This window comes from Manacus vitellinus, unplaced genomic scaffold, assembly GCF_001715985.3.
Source record: "Manacus vitellinus isolate BGI_N305 unplaced genomic scaffold, ASM171598v3 scaffold_8_pilon, whole genome shotgun sequence".
NCBI lineage: Eukaryota > Metazoa > Chordata > Aves > Passeriformes > Pipridae > Manacus > Manacus vitellinus.
Genome location: NW_021940864.1, coordinates 19,345,307 through 19,370,428, shown reverse-complemented (window position 1 = coordinate 19,370,428; position 25,122 = coordinate 19,345,307). Strand labels below are relative to the sequence as shown.

Below are 25,122 nucleotides of genomic sequence, written 5' to 3'. Positions count from 1 at the left end.
GGGACCCACAAGGATCATTGAGCCCAACCCTTAGCCCTGCTCAGGACCATCCCCAAGAGTCACACCGTGTGCCTGAGAGTACGATCCAAATGCTTCTTGAACTCTGTCAGGCTTTGTGCCATGACCATTTCCCTGGGGAGCCTGTTCAGTGCTCAACCACCCTCTGGGTGCAGAACCTTTTTCTAATATCCAACCTAAACATCCCATGACACAAATTCACGTTATTCCCTCAGGTCCTGTCACTAGTCACCACAGAGAAGAGATCAGTGCCTGCTCCTCCTCTTCCCCTCATGAGGAAGTTGTCAACTGCAACAAGGTTTCCTCTCAGTCTCCTCTTCTCCAGGCTGAACAGACCAAGTGACCTCAGCCGCTCCTCATACAGCTTCCCCTCAAGGCCCTTCACCATCTTCACTGCCCTCCTTTGGATGCTAACAGCTTAATATCTTTCTTATATTGCAGTGCCCAAAACTGCACACAATATCCAAGGTGAGGCTGCCCCAGTGCAGAGCAGAGCAGGACAATCCCCTCCCTCAACTGGTTGGTGATGCTTTGCCTGATGCCCCCCAGGACATGTTTGGCCCTCCTGGCTGCCAGGGCACTGCTGACTCATATTCAACTTGCCACCGACCAAGACCCCGAGGTCCCTTTCTGTGGCACTGCTTTCCAGCATCTCATTTCCCAGTCTGTCTGTACATCCAGGGTTGCCCCATCCCAGGTGCAAAATCCAGCACTTTCCCTTGTTGAACTTCATATAGGTGGATTTTTCCAGCTCATGGCACTGAACTGTAGAAAAAAAAATAGCTGTGGGCATCACCTGGTCTTTTTTAACATGTGCTCATTTAAGTTCATCTCAAGGCAATGATTTAATCCAGTGACTTTTCCATTAGCAAAGCTTGCTGAGTAGAGCTAGAAGACATAGAAACTTCTGTAGGTAGAATAAAGAAGAATCTTTTCCTTTCTGAAGGGCTGTAGGTTTCAAAGCTTTATAAAACAGAGACAGACAGCCACAGATTTTTTCTCAATATACTTAATGAAGTCTTGGCTCTGTCTCCCAAAGCACAAGGTCTTGGCCAGCTCAAGGGGCTGAATCTAGGGCTTCCATTTTGCAAAATAAGGCTAAAAAGAATCATTTTATTCTAATTTGATTTCCTGGATAATATGGGTTTATCCTTACCTTTTGTTCCTGCCCATGCTGTAAGGTATTAGCAGATGATTCTGATAAAAGCAATTCAAGGTTAAGTGGTGTAGTACATAAAAAGCTGTGCTGTTTTATAGCCCTCAGATAAATAGTGAAGAAATGGAACCAAATCAATAATGACCCTGATAAATTTAATGAGCCTTTCATACCAGGCCCATAAGCAGCAGTGGACAGTAGGTGGAAGGTGCATATGTGTACTATACAGGGAGAGAAATGGTGCCACCTTTTATTACCAGATGGACAATAAGGCACATCTATCAACTCCCAAGCTATCCTAGGAAGCAACCATATCACTGACATGGAAGACTTATGACAAATGTATTTGCAAAGCAGAAAAAACAGGCCAAGTCATCAAGGATGTCAACACTGTGTATTTCTCAGATCCAGGAGTGAAGCACAAGCCAGGAATCCTTAAGGGGATATGTAAGACACATATACCTGTCTGCCACGGCCACAGGTGTTCTGCTGCAAATGGTGGATAGTACAGATAATAATAATAATAAAAAAATTAATTTCAGTAGTCATTAACAATTTCTGTTCCTGCCAAGGAAACCTAGTGCTGAGGGGACTTTTTCTTCCATCAGCGTCACAGCCCAAATGGTGCAAATCTGAGTTGAAACACATGTTAATTGGGAAACACCATTCACTGATGGAAAAAGAAGGAAACATCCTTTCCCAAACCCATATGTGGAACATAAAGAAACAAAAGCCTTCAGATCCTTTCTGGCTTTGAGGCGAAAGTCTTTGCCCTTTACTTTCTTCAAATCATTCTGCACTCTGAACTTTGCTTTGATGGATCTTGTATTCTAGAGGAACAGATCACAGCTGGACACAATATAGAGTACCAAGGACAATTTTGGAATAAGAAAATTGGAGATATTGACAAACTTGGAAAAATAAAAAAGCAGACCAGTGCAAAACATGTGCTTACTAACTATGCCAGTTCTGGCCACTAGTGGTTTAAAGAGAGAGGCTTTCGTGTATATTTTACATTATCCTTCAGCAAAGGGTGTCCGATTGGAAAGGGCTTTTTGCACCACTTAGGGCCCCTCTTCCAGATGGGCTTTGCAGATCTGATGGACCAGCGGGTCAGGTATCTGTCAAAACAACACAAACATGTTTCAGTTGGAGACTGATCACTGAGAAAAGGTTTTAACTGAAGCAGAAGCAGGCACTGTAGCCTTTGCCTCCCCACATGCCTATTTATAAAAGGAATAACCATGAGCAGAGCTCTCTTAATTCAGGAGGGACTACTGGAAAGCAATTTTTGTTTGTTTTGGAATTTCTAAGCTCACCTCTGTACTGAACCCACTGGCACCTGCTTGACTTTCAGTCTCACAAAGCAAATCAGGTGTAGTCTCCAGGCTGCTGGCAAGTTGTCCACCTGCAGCTAAACTGGAATGCCAAATCCCATCATTACAACTAAGTCCAAGATTAAATGCATTCAGCCTCTAGGGGAAGTGTTATTTCAACAGCTGGTCTCAATAAGGTAAACTAATTACAAAGGCTAAATGCTGTGAGAAATAAAGTCTTTAAAAAGGGATTAATTTACTTTTGGGGGATAATTGTTTATTTCTTATGCATGGAATGGATTTCTGGCCTAGTTTTGTATTTTCATATGTCCAAATTTGCTCTAGTGTTCTCTGTACAACAGTATTGTTGCAGCTTGCTGGTGCAGGAAGTCAACACCTACAGTGTAAGAGGTATTAGAATGGAATTATCATCACAACTACAAATCTCTGTGAAGAGTAATGTCTGGCAAATATCCTCTGTTTTTTACCATTTGAAGTTTTAGACCTGGCTTTGCAAACAGGCAGGGGATTTCAGATCCAGAATCAGTTACTGGAAATCTTACCCTGTGACTGGGTGGCCTCAAGTTTTGTTAGGCTTTAAATCTTTTGCTACCAGTAGAGAGGGGAACAGAGGTCCTTAGAGAAAGAGGAGTCTTTTCAGACAATAAAGATCCAAAGTAAAACCCTAGCATAATCTGCACAAACAATGCTCCAACAAATTAGAATTTGGAACAGACTGATAAACTTTGTCCAGAGATGTTTGCATGCCTCTGTTGAGTAATCCCATGGTCTTAATGTAACCTCAATCAGTCATCCTCTCCCCAAACAGCTTTGTTACCTTTTATTTGCATTGTGCAAATTTGAGATATTAAGAACTTTGGATAGAGACCATGTAATGCATTTGTTTGAAGGCATTTGGGACATTCCTAAGAACTACAAAGAAAGCTTGCTATGCCAGGCAGCTACAGAGTATGTAACAGCCCATCTTCCTAGCCCTTTTATTACTCAGCACTCCCAAACAGCACAGAATGAAAAATTAATCACATGTGGAGATTCCTGCCTCTGAAATGAAGCCACTTCCAAGATGCTTTGCTTTTGCTTTGAGGAGTTTACCATAGTTAAAACATGTAGAAGCAACAGCAGGAGGGGTCTGGGTGACGACACAGAGCAAGATCCAACTACTTCTTCTCCTATTTGTGCCTTCAATTAGTCCCTTTTGACCTGTAATGCTATGCTCATGCATTAGTGGAATCCCTTACATAACAACTTTGGGACAGGAAGTAGGAGAGAGTCTCCTGTCTCTAATTTCACATGCAAGGAGAGTTCAGAGAGACCAAACGCAGGTCCCTAGTTTGGAATCTGGCAAAGAACCACAGCAAGGCAACTCCTCTGGGAGAAGCTGTGGGGGTATTAGATGGGCACATGGGCTAGGTCCTTCTTTTCATATTCTCCTTGCTGCAGGGGGACAGCTGTAGCACAAGTTTTGGTATTGCAAGACTGCACTTAGGGCAAAGGAGGAAAAAAAAATCCCAAACTGTTTTAATGCACCAGTGTGCCAAGTGCAGTTCTGGTCACGTGTCCACACGATTACGGGAAAGTGTTCCCGTGATAATAAATGATCTCACTGGGAGAGAAGTGAATGTGTGAATGTGAGATACACATCAATGCTGTGTGCAGGTTTAGACAGACAGTGGCTTTTTAAGAAATCCCTCTGTTTCTGTGTGGGGGCTGGAAGTGCACACCCCAATTCTGCATAGGAAGGAGGATTTAGTAATGGCCTGATTTTAAAGCTTTTGTTATTTCTCTTTTGAGCAGGTCTAATCCAGCCCTCTGGTCCAGGCTTTTGGCTTCCTTTGGGGACTGCAGGCTGGGGCTTTTCATTGTTAACTGAAACAGACATTTGGACGCTTTCCCTTCCTGGAGCACATTTGGTTTTAGGGCTTTTAATACTTGCTTTGTCCCAAACTCAAACTTGTCCTATTTTGTTTGCTGGCTTTTTTTTTTTTTTTTTTTTTTACCTTGATTCAGCAGCGCAAAAGCCTGATCCCTGGGAGCAGTCAGTCTACAAAGTTCCTTTTCCTCTCTGACTAACTCCAGTTCCTACTGTCTCACACAGTTTTTTTTTTCCACAGAGTAAAAACAATCCACAAAACTCACATACGAGAGCTTCAAAGGCCAGCACATGGGACTTTTTTGCAAACTCTGCCATCCATGTAAGGTAGCATACCCCCTTTTCTAGCCAAGTCTCCCAACTTTTCATTGTATCCGACAACATGGCTTGTCTTGGGGAGTTTTTATAACCACCTACAAACACACATTGATGGATGGTCTGAGGATTGTCAGGACAGACCCTCCACATGGATGCCAAATGCAGCTGGTCCGCTGTCTCCTAAACCCGTTAGCTCGGTGTGCAGAGCTCCCACTCTGGGCACAGGGGGACAGAACTGCCAGTTTTGGGAATGGTGACTCACCTCAGGGCTCTGCTTGCCCCTGAGTATGGTAGAGTCCTGAGCAACAACAAGAATCCCTACACTCCAGCTGCAAAAATAAGTAGTTTGGATGAAGTGTGATGGAAATCCTGGTGGGATTTCCCTGATGGGAAAAGGCAAGATATAAGCAGGATGGAAACAACTGTGGTTAGTCTCCTGCAGTCATTCTAATAGCCTAAAATCTCTGTAGCATGTGGATGTCTGTTTCCATGGATTTTATTTAGTGGGCAGGAGGGCCCCAAAGTCTTCCCCCTTGGAGGCTGCTACTTAACTCCCCGGAGTAGGCACAGGGCTTCCATGTTCTGGGTAAGGGAAATGGGGCAACCACAGTGCTGCACACAGCCCAAGCAAAGGCCATGTTGGTGCAGTTCAAGGCTGAACTTCTGAACCCTCACTGAACTTTTTCAATATGGCTTTTGTTTGGATTAAGAGCAGAAGGCAGAGGGCTACAGACTGCAGGAAGCACTCGATCAAAGTGCTGGCGAGACTGCCTCTTCCCTGCCACATCCCTTCCCACGACACCTCTTGGCTTCGCTCACCTGCAATCTTTCTGGCTCTTTGCTTTTGAATTCACATGCTATGCACAACACAGTTTCCACGCAGATGAGAGAAACCACATGCTGCTGGAGTAAAATGCTGATAGCAGTGAAACCAGATTCTGCTCCTAGGGATGAGAGGTGTCCACAGAGCCTGAGAACCTTGTAATTCATGAGGAATTCACATGGAACCTGCTTCTTTCCTAACACACAGCAACTCCTCCAGCTCAGGTGATGGAGGAGGGATTAACTTGGATATTACCTGTGCCAAGTTATGCTCTTCCAGCAGGAAATTGAAAATGGAGTGGCAGCTGAGCACTCAAAATCAAGTACTCCATAATCTTACAGCACCTCTTGCTGACAGAGCTGAGACTCAGGGAACCTGTGAAATCCCCTAGTCCTTTTGGAAAGGGTGTGTGCAACAACTTTAGAGTGTTGTGCTTTAATCAATATTTTGGACCTGCCAGAAGAAAATGAGTGCTATATTCACATTAAGAGAGCATCTAGATACTGTCTTGAATTCAGGGACTGTTCTGGATTGAGTGTTAGTCCACATTATCTACGTGACAACCTCCACGGTGAAAAGAAAATCACTGAGCTATTCAGGTTTCCATTACTTAAAGGAAGAAGTTTGACCTACAGCTGAGCTTGGCTGTTTCCCAATTGGTTCTAGTGTGTAGTGTCCTGCACACACAAGACTCTGGAGTATGAGAACAGTCTGTCACCCTGCACAGTGCTGGTGAGATCACTGAGAACTCCCTCAGCCTCTTGGGCTAGTGAAAATATTTTGTTGCTGCAGCACTTAACTGGAACATATCAGGTTGGAGCATGAATGGATGCAGAAGTAACAGCAGGAGTTATGAAGGGGAGAATTCAGGCTGAGGATGAGGGGTCAATCCTTGGCAAGACAAATTTGCTTGTGGAACCATCCCTTGGAAAACAGTGAAAACCCAGTACTGCAGAGAAATCTAGGGCATGCAGAAGGGAATGTCCAAAGTTCCTACAATTGAGACAATAAAACCACTTCAGAAAATAGAACGGGAATTATGCTTTTTGGAAAACATCATTCAATAAGCACCAGAAGAGCACCTTCTTGAGAGGAAGAGGGGTTCTGTATGATAAATCCACACTTCACAACACTAAATCAGTGACAGGTCAGCATGCCTGACCCTTGTTAAAACAAGACAGTTTGCTGATAGTTCCATATGGTGGCATGATACCTTTTAATCCCAGCTAGGTGCTAGCCAGTGCATGCCAGATTTGAAGCAGGCTCACTTTAATCAGGGTGACCATGACATGGGCCAAACATCCTGGCCAAGACAGCCATAAATGCAGCAAATTAATAGCTGAGGAGTAGCTTTTCTGGTGCTTTCTGGTGCTGCATACATTAACACAGCTCCTCAGTCCTTCTTTGTGTACTTCCTTAGCATCTTTGCCCAGGAACCATAGGGTTCCTCCTGTGCAGATGGCCTGTACGTTGCCTCAGAGACAAATCAATTTTTCATCAGGCTGGTTTGTCCCTCTTTCAGCAACAAATGAAGCTGCTCTCAAAACTACTGACACAGCCCAGGAAGAAGCCTGGCCAAAGGGAGCACCAACCAGAACTTTGCAAGACTGGAGAGAAATGAAAGGGATTGCTCATCCAAATGAAGTATTCTGCCAGACTTCAGCCAAGCAGGGGTTGCTGCTGTGAGTCTACATGCAGTAAGTGAATGCTGAGATCTGTATTACAGTAGAGGTACTGGGCTTTTGACTCCCACTCCAAGTTACATTTCCCATGATGAATCGCCTTCAGTCTCAGGTGGTGTGAGTGGAATCAGTCCTGAAGGTTATCTTAGGCTTTCATCTTTGTCCTGGCACTCTAGCAGCTGATGCTGCAGTCTACTGTCAGCAAGACATTCTTCAGCTCAGTGTAACTGTAAGGCAGGCAGTCCCCAGATGGTAGGAATACTCACAGAATTATGTGGGGTAGCATCTGGAGCAGACAGTGACTTCTCAGAAGTCCCTCCCTTACAAAAGTGAAAGATTTCTCAATTCAGAGCAAAGAAACAATGGATTGCTTATGGGGTGGGGCAATGAGAGGAATTTCAGGGGAGAAGGGTGAGCACACAAAAGTACAGGTAAGACTGAGAGAAACACTGGCCTTCAGCAGCACAAAGTTTATTGTCCCAGTCTTGACACAGAATACACCTTTACAGTGTTCTATCTATTCTTTTCAACTTGCACTTCCTTATTTTAGAATGGTATAGCAGGAACTGTGTCTTCTGTATGCAAAGCTTTCCTCCATGTGCAATGCAAGTTCTGATGGCAAGAGAATAAGTGCAGATGAGCGACAGAGAGCAGAAGGGAGGCCATGTGTCTGGGAATGGCCTAAATTCTCAGTATATTAGATATCAGTAGCCACCTGTGAGGACTATCCGTCTCAGTTTGCCACCTTGATCCTAGTTTATCTTCCTCTCTGTTTGCTGGCTTGGTGCTTCATGACTACTTTCTTTTGCCTAAGTAGGACCAGTCTCCTGTAGAGCCAAGGAAGTGATGTCTTTTTTTACCTTTGAGAGCACCAGTGCACAGCACTGGGCAAACTGTTGTTCCAGGATCCCTGGCTCCTTCAGAGATCAGGTAAAAGATTCCTCAAGCAGCTGGTGGCAATTCAACAGTTTCAGCATCTACAGCATGGGCACTTCCATCTGCTCCTAACTGGTGAGAGTTATTCTGGAGGGGGAGGGTTGTAAAGAGCATATTTCAACACCACACACAGAGTAGACACACTAGTGGAGTGAGAAAAAAGCCATCACTGCAGGAAGATATGGAAAATGCAAGGGCTGGATAACCTGATGTTAAGGAATGTACATTACCTGTGTTCCTGTCTTGGAAAAGCTTTAACAAGGGACCCAAGTGTATTATGAGGCCCCTCAGTTTCTCCCTGTTGGCATTCCCAGGGCTACAGCAGCAGTGTAAAACGGCACTGCTACCTCTCATCTAAGCACAGTGGTAAAGATGGCTAGAGCAGCCAATATAGCAATCTCAAAGAGATGAAACTCAAGGATTTGGAAAATACATCACTTAACTGTGTAATAGCTGTTATTACACTATAGCCTACTACAGCTATTCCTATAGCCTACCTGCTATAGTAGGCTCTCTGTAGATCCTGCTGATCCCTTCTTGAACTGGTACTTAAAAATCCAGCAGACACAAACACAATGAAGAAACAAGCTAAGTTCGGTGAGCAGCCTGATATTATGTCAAACAGGTTTAGAGGATGACCCAGTCATGTTCTCATGGCATTGAACAGAGCAGCTTGTTCCACTCCAAAGTCCAAGCCCAATTCTGCCCCTGTTCTTCTCTGTCAGCTCACCTGCATTTGGCAGCACCACAGGTTGGGTGCTTCCCAAGTTTACTACAGACTTACAGGAAGCTTCAGAAACAAGTACAGAAGTAATGACAAGGTAAGCTTGGACAAGTCATTTATGTGGGAAACTTTTGATAAGAGCTCTGGCCTCATTCCCAAAATAAGTACTGGTTGTATGACTTCAGCATGTAGGTGCCCTTCAGGCTAGAGGAAGGAAGCAATTTGTAACTCCTGCCTTATGTGGTGCCAGCTGCTGCTCCAGAGAGCAATGAGGGAAATAGAGGTGAGGGTACACACAGTCAAAACTCTTACAGAACTGCAATGGCAAGATTTCACAAGGCTCCAACACAGAGCTTTCCCCTTCCATCTGGCTGAGAAGAATCATGAGTGACCAGAAGAGCACTCCTGAAGTACACCAGCATTCTATCCTGGTTTTTTGACTTGTTTGTTTAGTTTCAGGCTCACCACCAAAACTTTCAGTTTGATTTCTTGATCCTATTCTCTTGTCTCCACCCAGACCCCAAAGCCTGCCTATTTCAGTGCTGTTCCATATCCTCTGCAACAGCTCTGCTCTTTTTTTCTAAACTCTGCTTCCACCCTGCTTCCTACATTCCCTCACTGGGAAGAGAAAAACAAGGGTGGTGTAGGGAGGGACTAGCAATACAACAGGAAGAGCTTGGATACTAATTTCCAATTTAAATCCCTTATTTAAGAGGTGTAGCACACCTACTTGCATGTAGAATGTATCCGGAGGTATTAATTCCTTGTTCTCACTAGAAATCTACGGAACAATTTGTAAGAGTCAGGGAATCAGATGTGGAGTCCAGCAAGTTACTGCACTTACCATTTCCAGTCTCAGCCTGCTAAGCAGGGTTGCAGTGTGAATGCTAACAAGATAATGTGCTCTACCTCACAGCTACAAGATAGACAACAGCTACTAAAGAATCCCCAAGGCTCATAAGACACAGGAAAGAAGTTATCACAGTTGAAGTATCTGATGGCTACATTATGCAGCATGCCAGCTTCTAAGGGACATTTCCAAGAACCTCTCTCAAATCTCCACTGCAGAGAGTCAGACCTGAAGTGCAGGAGTCTCCAGCCATCCTCAGCCCTGCACTCCAAGCTCTCCCAGCAATGGCCATGGCCTCTGGTAACCCCATGGCTTGCTAATGTGAGGTTCATACATCGCTCTGGCATCCCCATGGAAACAGAGTGTGAGGTTATAAACAGGGGATTAGCACCTCCAAGTGCCCAGCACAGAACAGGAGGCAGCCACAGGCTTTCCCTTCGCCCACTAAAGGCCAGGGGCCATTGAGGCTGGGGAGGAGAAAGAGATCCTGTTGCATAGGAAGGGCAGACAGAGGGTGAATTGCTGACTACAGGAAACAGGGATGGGGCAGAAGGCAACAGGCTTGTGATGGGCCCCTGCTGGCTGCTCGGTCCCCCACTCACTGCTGTTACTCTGCCTGGGCACCCTCCTGCTGCTGTTGGGGGGCTAAAAAGGTTAAGAGAGAAGGCACTGCTCAATCTGGAGAAAAGAAGGTTCAGGCGTGCCTTACCAATGTTCATAGTACCTGAAGGAAGGGTGTAAAGAAGACAGAGGCAGGTGTCAGTGACAGGACAAGAGGAAACAGGTACAAATTGAAATGAGAAATTCTGCTTGAACATAAGAGAACACTGTCTCACTATGAGAGTGGTTCTCTGGAACAAGCTGCCTGGAGAAACTGTGGAAGGTCTATCCTTGGATATACTCAAAACCTGACCGGACATAGTCTTGAGTAACCTGCTCTATGTGACTCTGCTTGAGTCACATAGCTTGGACTAGACAATCTCCAGAGGCCTCTTCCAGCCTCAGCTAATCTGTAGTGCTGTGACTCCATCTCTGTGGTGTCCTCCTGTGACTGTCTTACTGATTGTTAGTGATGAGGAGGCGAGCACGGCTGAGGAAGGGTGGGCAGACCCTAATACGTGTGGCAGTTTTAATCCTGTGTGGATAAATGGTTTGTATGAGATGTGGCTTGTCCTTAAAAGATTGGCTAGAGAATACTGTGACAGATCTTACTTCTCCAAAATGCTATGAGTACTCTTTATAAACCCTGTTGCCTGAGGCATGTTTTACCCCGTTTCCTCTTCCAATCTATTCCTGAAAAAAGGAAATGTGGAAAGACAAGACTACTCGCCTGTTGAGCTGGGGTCTCTTGGGAATATGCCCTTCAGGAAGTGGAGGCCTGTGGTTTGGCAACAAACCTGAAACGGAAAAAGAAAAGTGTGAGAATATTTTGCAGCGCCTCCTTGCTTCTACAGCATTCAGAAGTCACATTACACCTCGTAAGCCAGGAAACCCAGATTGCTACTGGGACAGCACAGCAAAAGCTCAAGTACAGTAGAAAAGATATTTTGTCTTTAGTCACTGCTGAACCTGCACCTCAGCCAAGACAAAGCTGGGAGGTTCTGCTGGGTATAGGAAGGAAATACACACCAAAGACACTGTCACTTGGGCTCACTGCAGAGGATTTTTCAGAGGACATAGGGCACTGGTGTCCAATTAGATTTCATTTCCAGGATGGAAAATCTGACTATTAACATTCTCAGTCCATTTAACTTGGATACAACTTAGGTACCAGTAATAACGATCAGCACAATATTCTGACTGTGACAACTTGCGTCCCAGTCCCAGGGAAAGGTAAAAAAGCCATCACACGGCAGATGGTAGAGAGTTGTGTGTTACTAAAGGGGTAGGTAAGCTTACACTAAATCACGTCATTTCAGAAGCAGGTGTTTAATCATTAGTTAACAGAGACTGAGCCACTTTCCAGATCTTTCTGCAATGGTAGTTTCAGCTACAGGGATAAATGTCTGCTGCCATGGTAGGAGACAAGACACACAGTAAGCAGAACAAGCAGTCTCTGCTCCATCACCCTGTCCCAGTATTTGGACAATAATGAGTTTGCTGGGTGACTGGACAATGACATCCCACTGAGCTATACCTACTGGGCAGGAGACCCCTCTCAAGGGGTTCTATAGGTACTCCACAGTAAAGGGTTGTCTCAGGTGGAGGCTAGGTACCTGCACGGTGAGCCATCTGCACACAGACAGCAACCTTCTTGTGCTCCTCCAAGCAGAGGCCTGTGATCCTTCGTGGCAGCATCCCTCCATCAGAACGGATAAACTGACTCAGCAGCAAGACATCCTGATGGAGGAAGAGAAGGGCAAACCATCAGTGCTACAGCTACCTTAACTGCTGGTACTCAAGGTGTTGTGCTGACCCTTGTGCTGTGTACAGAATTCAAAACAATTCAAAACAAAACAATGATTCTTTCCTACGCATTTTGTCTGCAGCTTGACAACAAGTGGCTTTTGCTTGCTGTCACTTGCTGCCTGCCAGCTTAGCTCAGTAAGGTCACTCAGATGGCTTGAGTCTTCCCCTGACTTCATTAGTGTAAACACATGATGTCAGCTGCAATCTCTGCTCCTTCACTGTTTCACTACTTGCTCCAAGATTCTTGCTAAGATAATGTGTCCTAGGTACTCAGGCACAGTTACACAAGACCCACAGGTGGACACTGTTTACACAACTTGAAATGCCATCACAGCTGCTATCCTAAAGGTCACAGATATGTTAGACCACTTCTGGTCCCCTCTTTGTTCCCTCAAAGCAGGACTGTTCTCTGCTATCTACTCCTCAAACTTCTATCGAGTTTCCCATAGTAGAACTTCCCTCACGTCTCTCTGGAAGGGTGCAGAGCAGGGCAATGATCCAATATCTTGCATGAGGAAGCTTTTTGTAAGAAAAGAACGTGTGCTGATGAGAAAGGCCTAATAGGATAAATTGCTGCCTTCAGTCCTTCAACTGTGCATGCATCTTAATAAGATGGGGCTGTGACAGCCATGCTGGATGGAAGGAGCACTCAAAGCATGCTGAGGGTTCATCTGTGATTCAAGAACCATTTAGACTACACTGCTGTTGACCTTTCCAATTCCTTCATTCATGGCTAGGCTTTGCAAATGAAGATTTGGGAAGGACTCTACCCACAGTTGCTGCAAGCGCGTTGGTGGCTAAAAAGGCCAGTGGGAAAAAGACAAGTCCGGTTGCAAAAGGTACAGCAGAAGGACTCCTTAGGTGGTATCGACAAGACACGGCTCTTTCTACGTTGTCTTTTCTCCTCGAGAGTGATCCTGCGTGCTTTCTCAAAAGAAGCAGCAGTGTTATAGATAGTGTGTCTCCAGACCTCCCGATTGGAGGCCAGAGTAGACCAATGATCTAGAAATGTAAAGCATTCTTAATAAAAACAAAATTAAAGGGATCTCTAGGATCAGATAGTATCACAGGGCTGGAATGACAAACATTTAAACACAGCAGCACCAGCTGTTGCACGAGTGTCCCATTAACTGTACACAGTACAACAGCCCAGGATTCAGTATGTGCTCTCCATTTCCACACACAGCACCAGTGCAAAGGTACCTCAGGCCAACATAAGAAGGCCCCCTTGACATCCTGATGTCAGCATAAGTTGTCCCAAAGGGCCTCTGGAGACTCTGCTTATTTTTTCCCCTTCTGTTGACAGACTTGTTGCTGGTGAGAGTTTACTTCTCCATTGCTGCTGTAAATATGTTCATAGTTGAGGCAGCAGAACCATGCAGAGGCTGCCTGCAGTCTGAGGGGACCTGCCACTGAGCACTCAGACAGAATAAGATTTCAAATGAGGCATGTCAGAACTCTACACCCCCCTGTCTAGGGCAACAGGCAAGAACAAAGAGTACTTGTTGCTTTTCACGTTGGGTGAGCCTGTTCACAGACTCACAGACCTGCTCTCACCCCCCATCTTTCGTCTTTTACAAAGAGCTCCCTGGAGCATTCCTAGCTTCATTTACTGCCCTTGCAAAAGCAAACAATCACAAGTGAATATAAAATGAGTATTCAGAAATCTAGCTAACTAGGAATTATTCATCCACCTCCATAGCACCAGACCACCTCAGCTGTGAAGGGGGCTGCTGGAATTTAGGATGGCCTTCTGGTAATGGCCAATTCTGACAGATGCTGTCATAGAATCATAGAATTGTTTGAGTTGGAAGGGACCTTAAAGATCATCGAGTTCCACCCCCCTGCCATGGGCAGGAACACCTTCCACTAGACCAGGTTGGTCCAAGCCCCATGCAACATGGCCTTGAATACTTTGAGGGATGGGGCATCCACAGCTTCTCTGGGCAACCTATTCCAGTGCCTCACCAACCTCACAGTAAAGAATTTCTTCTTGACATCTAAATCTCCCCTCCTTCAGTTTGAAGCCATTCCACCTTGTCCTATCACTACATGCCCTTGCAAATAGTCTCTCTCTGTTTTTCTTGTAGGCTCCCTTCAGGCACTGGAAGGACACAATTAGGTCACCCTGAAGCCTTCTCCTCTCCAGACTGAACAATCCCAATTTTCTCAGCTTTTCCTCACAGGAGAGGTGCTCCATCCTTCTAATCATGCTGGTGTTCCTCCTCTGGACTGACTCAAAAGGTTGATGTCTTTCCTGTGCTAGGGACCCCAGAGCTGGATGCAGTGCTCCAGGTGGTGTCTCACAGGAGAAAGGTAGAGGGACAGAATCACCTTCCTCCACCTGCTGGCCACACTGCCTTTGATGCAGCCCAGGACAAAATTGGCTTTCTGGGCTGTGCACACACATTTGCCAGCTCATGTCCAGCCTCTCATCTACCAGCACCCCTGATTCCCTCTTGGCAGGGCTGTTCTCAATCCGTTCATTCCCCAGCCTGTACTGATACCAGAGGTTGCCCTGACCCAGGCGCAGCACCTTACTCTTATTAAACCTCATGAGTTTCCCATGGCCCCCTTCTTGAGCTTGTCCATGTCCCTCCACATGGCATCCTGTCCTTCAGGTGTGTGAGCTGCACCACTCAGCTTGGTGTCATCTTCAGGCTTGCTGAGGGTGAACTCGATCCCCTTGTCTATGTCATTAATGAAGGTACTAAATAGCACTGGTCCTAGTATGGACCCCTGAGGGACGCCACTTGGCACTGATGTCCATCAGACTCTGAGCAGCTGACTACTACCTTCTGGATGCAACGGTCCAACCAACTCCTTATCCATCTAACAGTCCACCCATCAAATCTATCTCTCTCCAATTTAGAGAGAAGGATGTTGTGGGGGACAGCGTCAAAGGCTTTACAGAAGTCCAGATAAATGAAATCCGTAACCCTTCCCTTGTCCAGTGATGGGAGTCACTCCATCATAGAAAGCCACCAGGTTGGTCAGGCAGGACTTACCCTTGGTGAAGCCCTGCTGGCTGTCTTGAATCACCTCCCTGTCCTCCATGTGCCTTAGCACAACTTATAGGAGGATCTGTTCCATGACCTTCCTAGGCATGGAGGTGAGCCTGACAGGTAGTAGTTCCCAGGGTTCTCCTTTCTATCCTTTTTAAGATGGATATAACATTTCCCTTTTTATAGTCACCTGGGACAATTGTTGCATTACAAGTGTTACAGACACAATTTAGAGGGGTTTTGTTTGTTTTGGTTTTTGGTTTGGTTTGTCCTTCCCCCCTCCCCTCACTAATACCATCATGACACAGAATTTCCCTCTTCCCTCACCTGGCTTCCTTTCTACTTCTACTTGGTTTACAGTGAAATGTGTTCAGGCTGATTTTCAGATCTAGCTCCTTTGAAAACAATGGTGCATTATGAAGGCTCACTGACATTTAGACACTGACTTTAGTGTCTCACTGACATCAAATGACTTATCGGGCACCCTACAGAGTGATGCTGTATCCAAAGAACGAGAAAAGCACAGCTGAGCAACAAGCAAAAAGCTCCTGGGAGGCCGTCGATGGTTAAAATGGAAGTGGAGTGTCCTCAGCCCAGCTGACACATGGCCTTGCCAAGGAGAACAGTAACCAGGGAACCAGATGGTGCCAGCTGCATTGGTAGAAACTGGATGGAGGCCAGCCAAACAGTCCAAGGTCACTGACTTTCAACCACTCCTGAAACACACTGGATTGGATTCAGGAAACCAGGGCAAAACTTCATTCCCTTTTTTGCTCTTTTTTAGCCATCTGGTTCTTCAAATGACCAACAGCTCAATTTGCCATTTAGGACACACCACTTCCCTGAATGAAAAACGGATGTTCAGCTCCAAGTGCCTAGAAAGAAAAAAACTTGCTAGACTTTGCTACTAGCCTGCTGCATTACTCTGTGGAGAGGAGGCAAAAAGGAGCTAATGGCAAGTTGGAGGCAGTTCCAGTTTTTGCACTCCTGAAAGCCTAAGTAGGCCACAGGCTCTTGTGAAGGGCATGTGTGTGGTCCAAGTGATTTCTCAATATTACTACCACACCTCATGGAGTCACAGGCTTGTTATCAAGTGTTTCCATGCAAAGGGGAGAGGTGGGAAGCAAAGGGAGATAGTCTTTCCTTTTCTCTCTGTGGGAGAAAAACAAATCAAGAAAATCTGTTCTCTGTTATCATCTCTGACCAACACTGTCACCAACTGACCAACACCCTGGTGTGGCAGTCATTTCTTGACTGAAATCATCTATGTCCCAGCTGCTACAGCTCCAAATCACACTCATGCCATTTGGCTTAAAATGCTGCACGCTTGACCGAAGGTTTGTCCATTCCTGAAGATCCCCACAGTTAACAGGCCAGGTGCTCTCCCAAAGTACTAGCACAGATGTATCTTACCACTGGGAGAAAGCACACAGGTACAGCCAACTTCACTGGGCAGCTGTGGAGGGAAGTGAACAAATATGTGGAGCGGTCAAAGAAAAAAATGTCTGGCAAGTTCTCATGGTGCCGTCATGTTCCATGAAAATCACATTTTGTGCTAGTGGACAGCCAAGCCCATAACCACGGATTTGCTTTAATCACTGGACAGCTTCCATGAGGCTGGACTCAGATTCCCACCCCTGTGATCTGCAGCATTTGATGAAAACAACTTGGATTGAATTAATAATAGGCTAATAGGCAAAGCTTAAAGTTTGGTTTCCTCTAATTGTTGCCAAAGCAAGATGACATATTTACTGCCTACTCAAACTAATGATGTCTGAAGTGGATAAGGGGGGAAATGAAAAACAAGTTTAGCCTTCACTTCTAACAGGACAAACTTGCTAAATGGAATGCTATATACCGCATGTTCTTGTGAATGGACGGTAACCAAAATGCAAGGCATCTCTGCATTTCAGTGTCTGCAGACACTTTGAAAAGCAGGATCCTTGACTGCTTATATGTGATTTATTAAAACCTTAATTTACCATGAGAACAGTTCTGTCTGTGCAGACAAATTACTACTGGGCTGTACTGGACAAGTCCACCAGTCATTATTTCCAGCTATACAAGAGTGTAATTTTGCCTTTCTCTTCTACTCCTGGGAGCTGTACACCATTCTCCAGGCATTTCAAAACTGGATGGCAGTTTTCAATCCAGTTGCATCCTTATAATGACCAAAATAATATTTTTATCTCCAATAGATGTGAAAAAAAAAAATCAACTGAGACCTCAGTTTCACTGGATGGACACACACAGACCACAAACTGTGGGAATTTATATCTTAAGCTCTGTTATCCTGAGCCACAGGAGAGGCTAAGGATTGAACTGGCAAAGACAACTGCAGCCCTCCACACCACAGCTGAGGCAGGTTGGAATCATGACCTGCTAGTGCTCACAATGCCTGTTCAGTTGATTAATAACTTTGGAGACACTGGTCCCCCAGTTCTCTGACAGCCAGAGTAACTCATTATGCCACTACTTTAGACTGTGCTAGTTGCTCATGACAAAAGGAAAGTCCTGTGAGGTCATATTACTCAGCTCCCTCAGGGGCTAATTCAACACTTCCCTTTTCATAGTGCCTCATTCAGTCCAATTACAAGCGTCTCAAGCAAAAAAGCTCACACTTTCCCTTCTGTGCAACCGACTGATCTCAGTTTATCAATCTCAAAGGAACCACTGTGATCCATCCATTCTGATCTCTTACCAAGCACAGCTTATAGGTTATGCTCTATGAACTAGGCTATATCTTTAACAAAAATAGCTGTTCTCAATTTACAGACATTTAGGACAATTAACCACCAGTGAGTAAATTGTGCCACTGCTTAACAGCCCACACAGTTAAATGCCTGCACTTTAGTATTTAAGCATTTCAAGATTCTGCTGCTCATCACTGCTGCAGCAAAGAAAATAGCAGAGACCACTTTAGTGCAGAAAAGGGAGATTTTTATTCACCTTTACATTTAAAATCCTGAAAATCTGTGATCAGTACAAAGCATTCAAAAGCATAAGGGACTTACACAAGCAAAAGAAGTGGTCTACTCCAGAACTGAAACTTCTCCTAGTTCTCACCAGCCCCACAGAGGGATGCTTCTAAACATAAGGTAAGAAACTTCTACAGTTACAAAATACTAGTTCACACTGCTCTCTTTAGTTTTTTTGTCCAGGTTCTCCTCTGCTCTACTGGAGTAGTACTGGATAATATATACACTAGATGCATATGCATCCAAAAATTGTATGACAGCTGAGATGGACATGTTCCTAGATTGTCTCTCAGGACCACAATTTCTTAGAAAGGATCCTAGCAATGATTCACAAGACTCTGGCTGCAGGATTTCTCCTCACATTTGGTTTTCTCTTGCCTCCATACTGAACAGTAAGAATCAGGATCTAAGAATCAAAGTGAAGTGTGGAAGAAAACTTGTAACCTTAGTTCACTCTACAAACACACATAAAACTCATGTTTTACTGTGTCTGTTGAGACCCATTTCTAATCCTGGAATTCAGACTCTACACCATCACATTGTCTAAAACTGCTTCTTTGGTTCTTGATGGCACGATTATCTCTACATGTAACAGTCTTCTACCACATACAGCACTAGAAACTGAGTCTATATATTAATTTCCAAGTTTAATCCACTGCCACAGCTCATTTTACCCCTGAACATCAGTTTATAGTTTCTCTTGAGTTGTTAATATGTGGTTCATGGAATGCTTTCTGTAAATCTCTAGTTTAATGATGCTGTTGACTTCTTGCATACAAAAGTCACGTAGCTGCAGTAACCTTAACAAAGTATTTTCCAGTGTGATTGGTTGGTTTTGATTACACTACCATTCAGCAAACATGAAGAAGAAATGAGTTCCAAGAAAATGCTGTGTTCAAACATGGGCGACATAAAATAAACACGATCTTTTTTGTAGTACTTTCCAAACCTTAATGGTATTTGCCATTTAACCTAATTTATTATAATCTGCAAATTCATTGTGTTTTAAGTTTCCCAGGTTGCTGAGAAACCAGACCAGAGAACACTAAATACTCTCCTGCCAACAACTAATTTCCCTGTTTAACATTGCACCCAACCTGAGTCAAAATCACTGACAATACTCAGATCCTAAAGCCTTGATTTCTGCAACACAGGCTTTTAAAGATACTAAACATATTTCATTTACATCTCAGATCTGCTGTTTCACCTGTCTGGAGTAATTGCAAGTATTTTGTCTGGCACTTATTGCTGTACTCATGTTCTTCATAACTCATGAGTCATAATTAGTCCTGTTCAATCCATTATTTGTTTTTACTCCTAGCTGATACCATTTTACTTGGAATTTGCAACATTTTATTTACCAACTGGTAATCATCAGCATCATTCTCCTTCCTCTTTCAACTTATTATTTTGCTTGCTACTTTCAAACCATTTGGTGATTCCTTAGGATTTTTTTTTCATGCTTTAAAAAAATCCTGTGAGTGAAGTAATATATTTGTTAGTAATTCCTTTAAGATCCTTCAAGATCTTGGGGCAACATGCAATCCAGACCTGTTGGTCTGTACCTAATTCAATGCTTAAGTGATTTCTACACCTGTTTTTTCCTGTTGTTTTACATTTTCAACATTGCCGTTACTACACAGATATTAAAACATGATTTTTCTTTTCTGTGTGTGCACTAGGACTACATGCTTAGTCTTTCTGCAACAAATGTGGCTTTCAGTCCCCTTCTCTCATTAATGGAATTTCTTTCTCACAGACATTTCTTTTCCTCCAATGTACTTATATCTCTCTAATCCTATTGACATTAACTTATTCTGAGTTTTTTTAGCTTGCAAGGGGGGAACTTAGTCCCTTTGTAAACTCTGTGTTTGAATGACCTCTTGTAAAGTTACATTCTGCATCTTCTATCTCATGCTTCTTATTCTAAAGTGTTCTTAACTGTTGTACTTCTGTTTTAAAGTACTACAGGATTTTCTTCTCATAGTCTAGATTTAGTGTTAGTTATGCCCTCATTAGTTAATGAACCTCTCATTAGCATTTCCTGCAAAAAGCTTGAACAAAACCTGTTTTTTCTGTTGCAAGGTATGTAAAAAATGTATGCTCTCCTTTGTACTCATCAACACTTTTAAAGGTTATATGAAACAGATATTAACTTATTGGCAATGACCCAATGAGAAATTGTAGTGCTTGAAGTCATATAATTGATCTAGCCAGGTCTTTTGGCCTCTCTGGAGTTAGAACACGCCTGTATCCATTGACTTAATGCTGCATTCCAGTTTGATTCTCCTGGAAGTGCAATGCTGAAAGGCAGCTGGGCACAGAAGAAATATATGGCCTTCCCAGAGCAGATGGCCATTTGTATAATTCCAAATCTATTTGATACGAGCTCATCCGTTTTTTTCCCCAGGAACACCATCAGCCAAGGCAAACGATTACTCCATAGAAAGCTCTTGTTACACCCAAGAGAAGCAGAAATGGAGTTAAGTATCTTTACTACACCCAGCAAAAGACAAGGGGGGCAGGTTGTGCAGTACGTAGATCTGAGGGTCATCTGACCTAGCTATGAAGTTGGGGGAATTCCTTCATTAAACCTACCACATAATCGTACTTGTGCTTCAGGTTCCAGCGACAGATGGGACACTGGCCAGAGGGGTTTGGAGGAGTTGGTGCTTCAGCATCCTCTATAATTTTCCCTTCAATCTAGGAAGAAATTTAAAGGATATAGTGATCAGGCATAGCTCAGACCTCTACCTGCACCTGTGACTAAAGGAATACTTTTCATGAAGCCCACAATACTTTGATCAGTTCTGTGCAGATGTAAGGAAAAGAGTATCTGCATTCAACTCACTTTTATATAGGTACACCAAGCACTTTGGTACATCTATGCCACAGACTACGGGGAGAAGAAAAATCCAGAGGGCATAGAAAACCCTTTGGTAAATTCTTGTGTAAAGGTTACTAAATGTAATCTAGTTGACAGTCAGTGTGAAGTTCTCATATTCACCCGAATTCTGTTTATTGCAGTACTCTTTTGAAACACCATGCCTTGAAGTTGTAGTGATTATAAATCACAAAGAGGGCAAATTCTGAGCAAAAGTTAAATTTAAGAAAGCATTGCTAGGAGACGTCTGTGGAGTTTGTGGTTTTCTTTTTTCTTTTTTTTTTTTACATACACCAATATTTTATCCAGTTTAATTTGCTGGACAATTCTTTTTCGAGACTATAAGATGATCTTTTCTACATCACTACAAAGTGGTGATGTCTAACACTCAAGTTTTCTCACAAGTAACATGCAAAGAGATGTAGAAGGTGTGTAAAGGAAGAACTCGACAAATTTGTTTTCTAAAAGTAGATATGTAGGAATATAGGAATATGAAGTCTATCTACATGTGCACTTTTTTTTTTTTTTCTTGAGGACTTACTAATAGAAGCAAGAGCTATCTCAAACTGCAGCCAGATGGACAGAAAAACCAACAAAACTAAGCCTTTTTTCTCCAAAATATTTTGCAAGCTTCCTCTGGTCAAGTTAAGATTAAATGCAGATTCTGAGCATCAATTGACAGACTCAAACAGTGCAAGCACCAGAGAGTTTGAAAAGAAACCCTGGGTGGAATGCAAGGTTACTTTTAAGAAACCATCAGGTTCTGTGCTGGAAAATCTGGGAAAATAAAAGCAAGACATTTTCTGTAAGCATGCACAGCAAACTGGCATCCAGCTGAACTGGTAGAACTCTTTCATACTCTGGGTTTGTGTCTTTCTTGTCTGGTGATGGGAAAATGGAAACATAAGTTATTTGTAGTTCAAGCATCTTGCTATCTCAAAGAGGCAGTATTGTCAAATTTTAAGTAAGATTCCTACCTCCCACAAGTAAAACAGTCAGTTTTACAGAAACAAATACCTAACTATGAATATAAAATGTAGGCCAGTATCTAATTTTTTATTAATCAGTAAAGTTATTTTTTGGGAAGCTGGTGTATTTGGTCTTGATTCTTGCCAGTCTGGCTTTAGATTGTACTTTGACTGTAATTTCATGCTGGAAATGAATACAGATTCAGAATGCTATGTCAAGATCACTGTTTCTTGAGATAACTTTCAGTGTATAGGCTTTAGCAATTATTCCCCAATTACTGAGGATTTCAATACTGCTAATTCACTCAGTTGCTATTTTTCTGTTGAACAACTTAAGAGTGCATAAAGAGGCTCTACATTCTCAGTATGCTGATCCAATCCAGATTTCTCTGGGATTCATTCATCTGGTTCATGTCAAAGACTTCCTTAAATACTGATAAAAACAAAGACACATAGAAAGATAAGCATAGAAAGATGGGTTCAGGAAATACGAACGGAGAATTGGCAGGATAAATGGAGTGACCAATGGATACACTGACAAACGTGGTTTCTCAATTTACACTGTTTGTTACAAGACTTTCCTCATCTAGGGGCACTGACGGATCCTAGACTGATGCTAGGATATTACTCAGCAAAAAACTCCAAATCTCCAGGAAGAATTAATTTTATAGAGGGCTCTGCTAATGTAATGCATACCTTTTTTACAACAAACCTCAGTTAATGTTTTGGGACTTTGAGATTATAATTTACATCTCCTTTGCAAAGGGATGTAAATTATATTAGTGCAAAATACATTGTGTGTGTTGTTGGTGTGCACACTACCCCTTGTTTTGGTTAGAACAACTTCAGGGCATGCTTGCAAGCTCTTCTCTTCAGGTTTCTGGGCAGAGATTAGTTGCCTGGCATTTCAAGGCAAGAAAAAGATACTCTCTATCACACCTAGTATCACACCTTAAACTTGGGTTTTTTGACAGTCTTGAGATCTTGTTAACTGCCATATGTTTTAGATATATAATCTCTAATAGAACAAATAACCTGCTCCATGCCGGTTTCAAACATGACAATGTCCACTAATACAAATAAGACAAAACTTTTGAGAAAATACATTTTTGACAAAAATACTTAAGACTTTCAAAGGGATGAACAACCAGGTTTTGTCTGTTTCATTAGCAAGCAAAAAAAGTCCATCCCATTCTCATTATTTATGTATATAGAGATTAGCATTTAGGTGCACTGTCTTCTAACTATTCCCAAATTACTCCTTCTCCCCTCTCCTTATTTATATATTTCAAAATATCTGTGTTACCTGTCTCCGGTCAAGGCATAGATTGCTACTGGCATAAATAATGTAAGCAGAATATTGCAATCTCCTTGACAATTCTTTCAATAAAGTGCAATAGATCAGACGATGTTAATTAGGTAAAATTCAAATTCTACTGCTTTAATCTTTTCCTTCTGTCCTAAAGTGTAGCTGAGAAGATGTTCTTCTTCAGCAGTTACTTCAGAACTTCTGTTCTATTTTCAGGGGCTGTTTTCTTTTAGTATTTAAGGCCTTTCTTTGAAAATACCCCTTTCATCAAATATTTTTTCTTACCATGTGTGTTATAAGATGCAAGCTTTGTATCACCTGCAGTCAGTATGGCACACACAGTGGTTACCAAACACAACACAGATCAAAGGCAAGAGATGTGCATGGCACACAGCTGGTACAGAGCCATCCTTCAGTGCCACATCGTGTTGCCAGCCCACGATGGAATAACAAAGCCACCATGCCCTCTTTTGTGCCTGTACTTGAGACATTGTTGAGTGTCACCAGTTTAAGAAATGAACCCTCTGAAGAACTGTGGTGCTTTGGGTTCTGAATGCCTCCAGTCAGGGCTTCCAGCATCACCAGGACTGTAGCGAGGGGTTTGGAGCTCACAGGTGGCTCAGAGTGGAGGCACCTGCCACCAGCAGCAGGGTGACAATCCTGACCTTTGGCAGCCAAATCCTCTATTGCTTACCTGCACTCGCAACGCACCCTACAGCCCTTTTTTTCTTAACTTTGCTAGGGGAGAGGGGGAGGGAGGGGGGGGTGCGGGCATGGGCACACACGGCCACACACATGACTAGAGGCTAAAGGAAGGAGAAGTGACAGCAAAGGCAGCTACTGAGAAAAAGGGGTACAGGGACTTACTGTGGTCGTGTTGCCTTCAGTCACCTCCACAACTAAAAAAAAAAAAAAAAGAGACAGAAGGACACAATGAGAGTCATTCAGCCTGAAAGAAGTAGTATTTGGGGACTGGGAGAAGGCGAATTACAGTGACCGCAACCATCTCTCCGCGACCGCGGCGAGACGGCGGGGCAGCGTGGGGCCGCCCCCGGACTCACCCTGGCGGAGGGCCCGGCCGGCGGGGCGGCCCAGCCGCCCCCAGAGCCCCGGCGAAGAGCCGCCTCAGCCCCCGCACAGCAGGCTGGACGCCGCCATCTTGCCGCCGCCGGCGTGCCGTCACTACGCTTCCCCGGCGGAGGCGGTGCTGCCGCCGCCATTTCGGGGCGCGTCCCCCCCGCCTCGGCAGCCGAGGGGCAGAACGGGGCGGGAAGGTCTTCTTTTTCCTGCCCAGCGCCTTCCACCCGGGGTTTTCGTTTTCATTAAGTGCCACGTCCATTCTGTCCTTGAACGCCTCCCGGGAATGTGACTGCACCACCTCCGTGGGCAGTCTATTCCGATGTTTAACCACACTTTCTGTTAAGAAATCCTTCCTGATGTCCAACCTTAACCTTCCCTTGAGGAGCTTGAGGCCATGGCTTCTTGTCCTGTCGCTTGTTGCATGGGAGAAGAGACAGATACCCAGCTGGCTACTACCTCCTCTCAGGTAGTTGTAGAGAGCCATAAAGCCCCCTGAGCCTCCTTTTCTCCAGATTAAACAACCCAAGCTCCTTCAGCTGCTCCTTGTAGGTCTTGTGCTCCAGACCCTTCACTAGCTCAGTTGCCCTTCTCTGGATTTGCTCCAGTACCTCAATGGCCTTCCTGAATTGAGGGGCCTAGAACTGGACACAGGATTTGAGGTGCAGCCTCACCACTGGGAAGAATCACTTGCTTAGTCCTGCTGGTCACACTATTCCTGATACAGGCCAGGATGCCATTGGCCTTGGCCACCCGGGCACACTGCTGCCTCATGTTC

The 25,122-nt window shown here is 44.0% G+C and overlaps 1 protein-coding gene across 1 annotated transcript; it reads right to left on the bottom strand.

Annotated features, from left to right (window-relative positions):
* Positions 1-1,551: 1,551 nt before the first annotated feature.
* Positions 1,552-24,487, bottom strand: MRPS18A (mitochondrial ribosomal protein S18A). Its single transcript, XM_029965111.1, has 7 exons — positions 24,454-24,487; positions 24,329-24,391; positions 24,135-24,166; positions 20,705-20,809; positions 11,931-12,054; positions 11,045-11,111; positions 1,552-2,295 (listed from the first exon to the last, which is right to left on the bottom strand). The coding sequence occupies exons 1-7, from the start codon at positions 24,485-24,487 to the stop codon at positions 2,151-2,153; spliced, it is 570 nt and encodes a 189-aa protein (XP_029820971.1). The 3' UTR covers positions 1,552-2,150.
* Positions 24,488-25,122: the final 635 nt, after the last annotated feature.

Bases quoted from the DNA above. Each gene is read 5' to 3' on its own strand.
- MRPS18A (XM_029965111.1), bottom strand. From the start codon at position 24,487: ATGGCGGCGGCAGCACCGCCTCCGCCGGGGAAGC. The intron at 24,392-24,453 runs GTAGTGACGGCA...GCGGGGGCTGAG, and splicing joins ACCGCCTCCGCCGGGGAAGC to GCGGCTCTTCGCCGGGGCTC. The intron at 2,296-11,044 runs GCGAGTAGTCTT...TTGTTTTGACAG, and splicing joins AAGAGACCCCAGCTCAACAG to ATACCTGACCCGCTGGTCCA.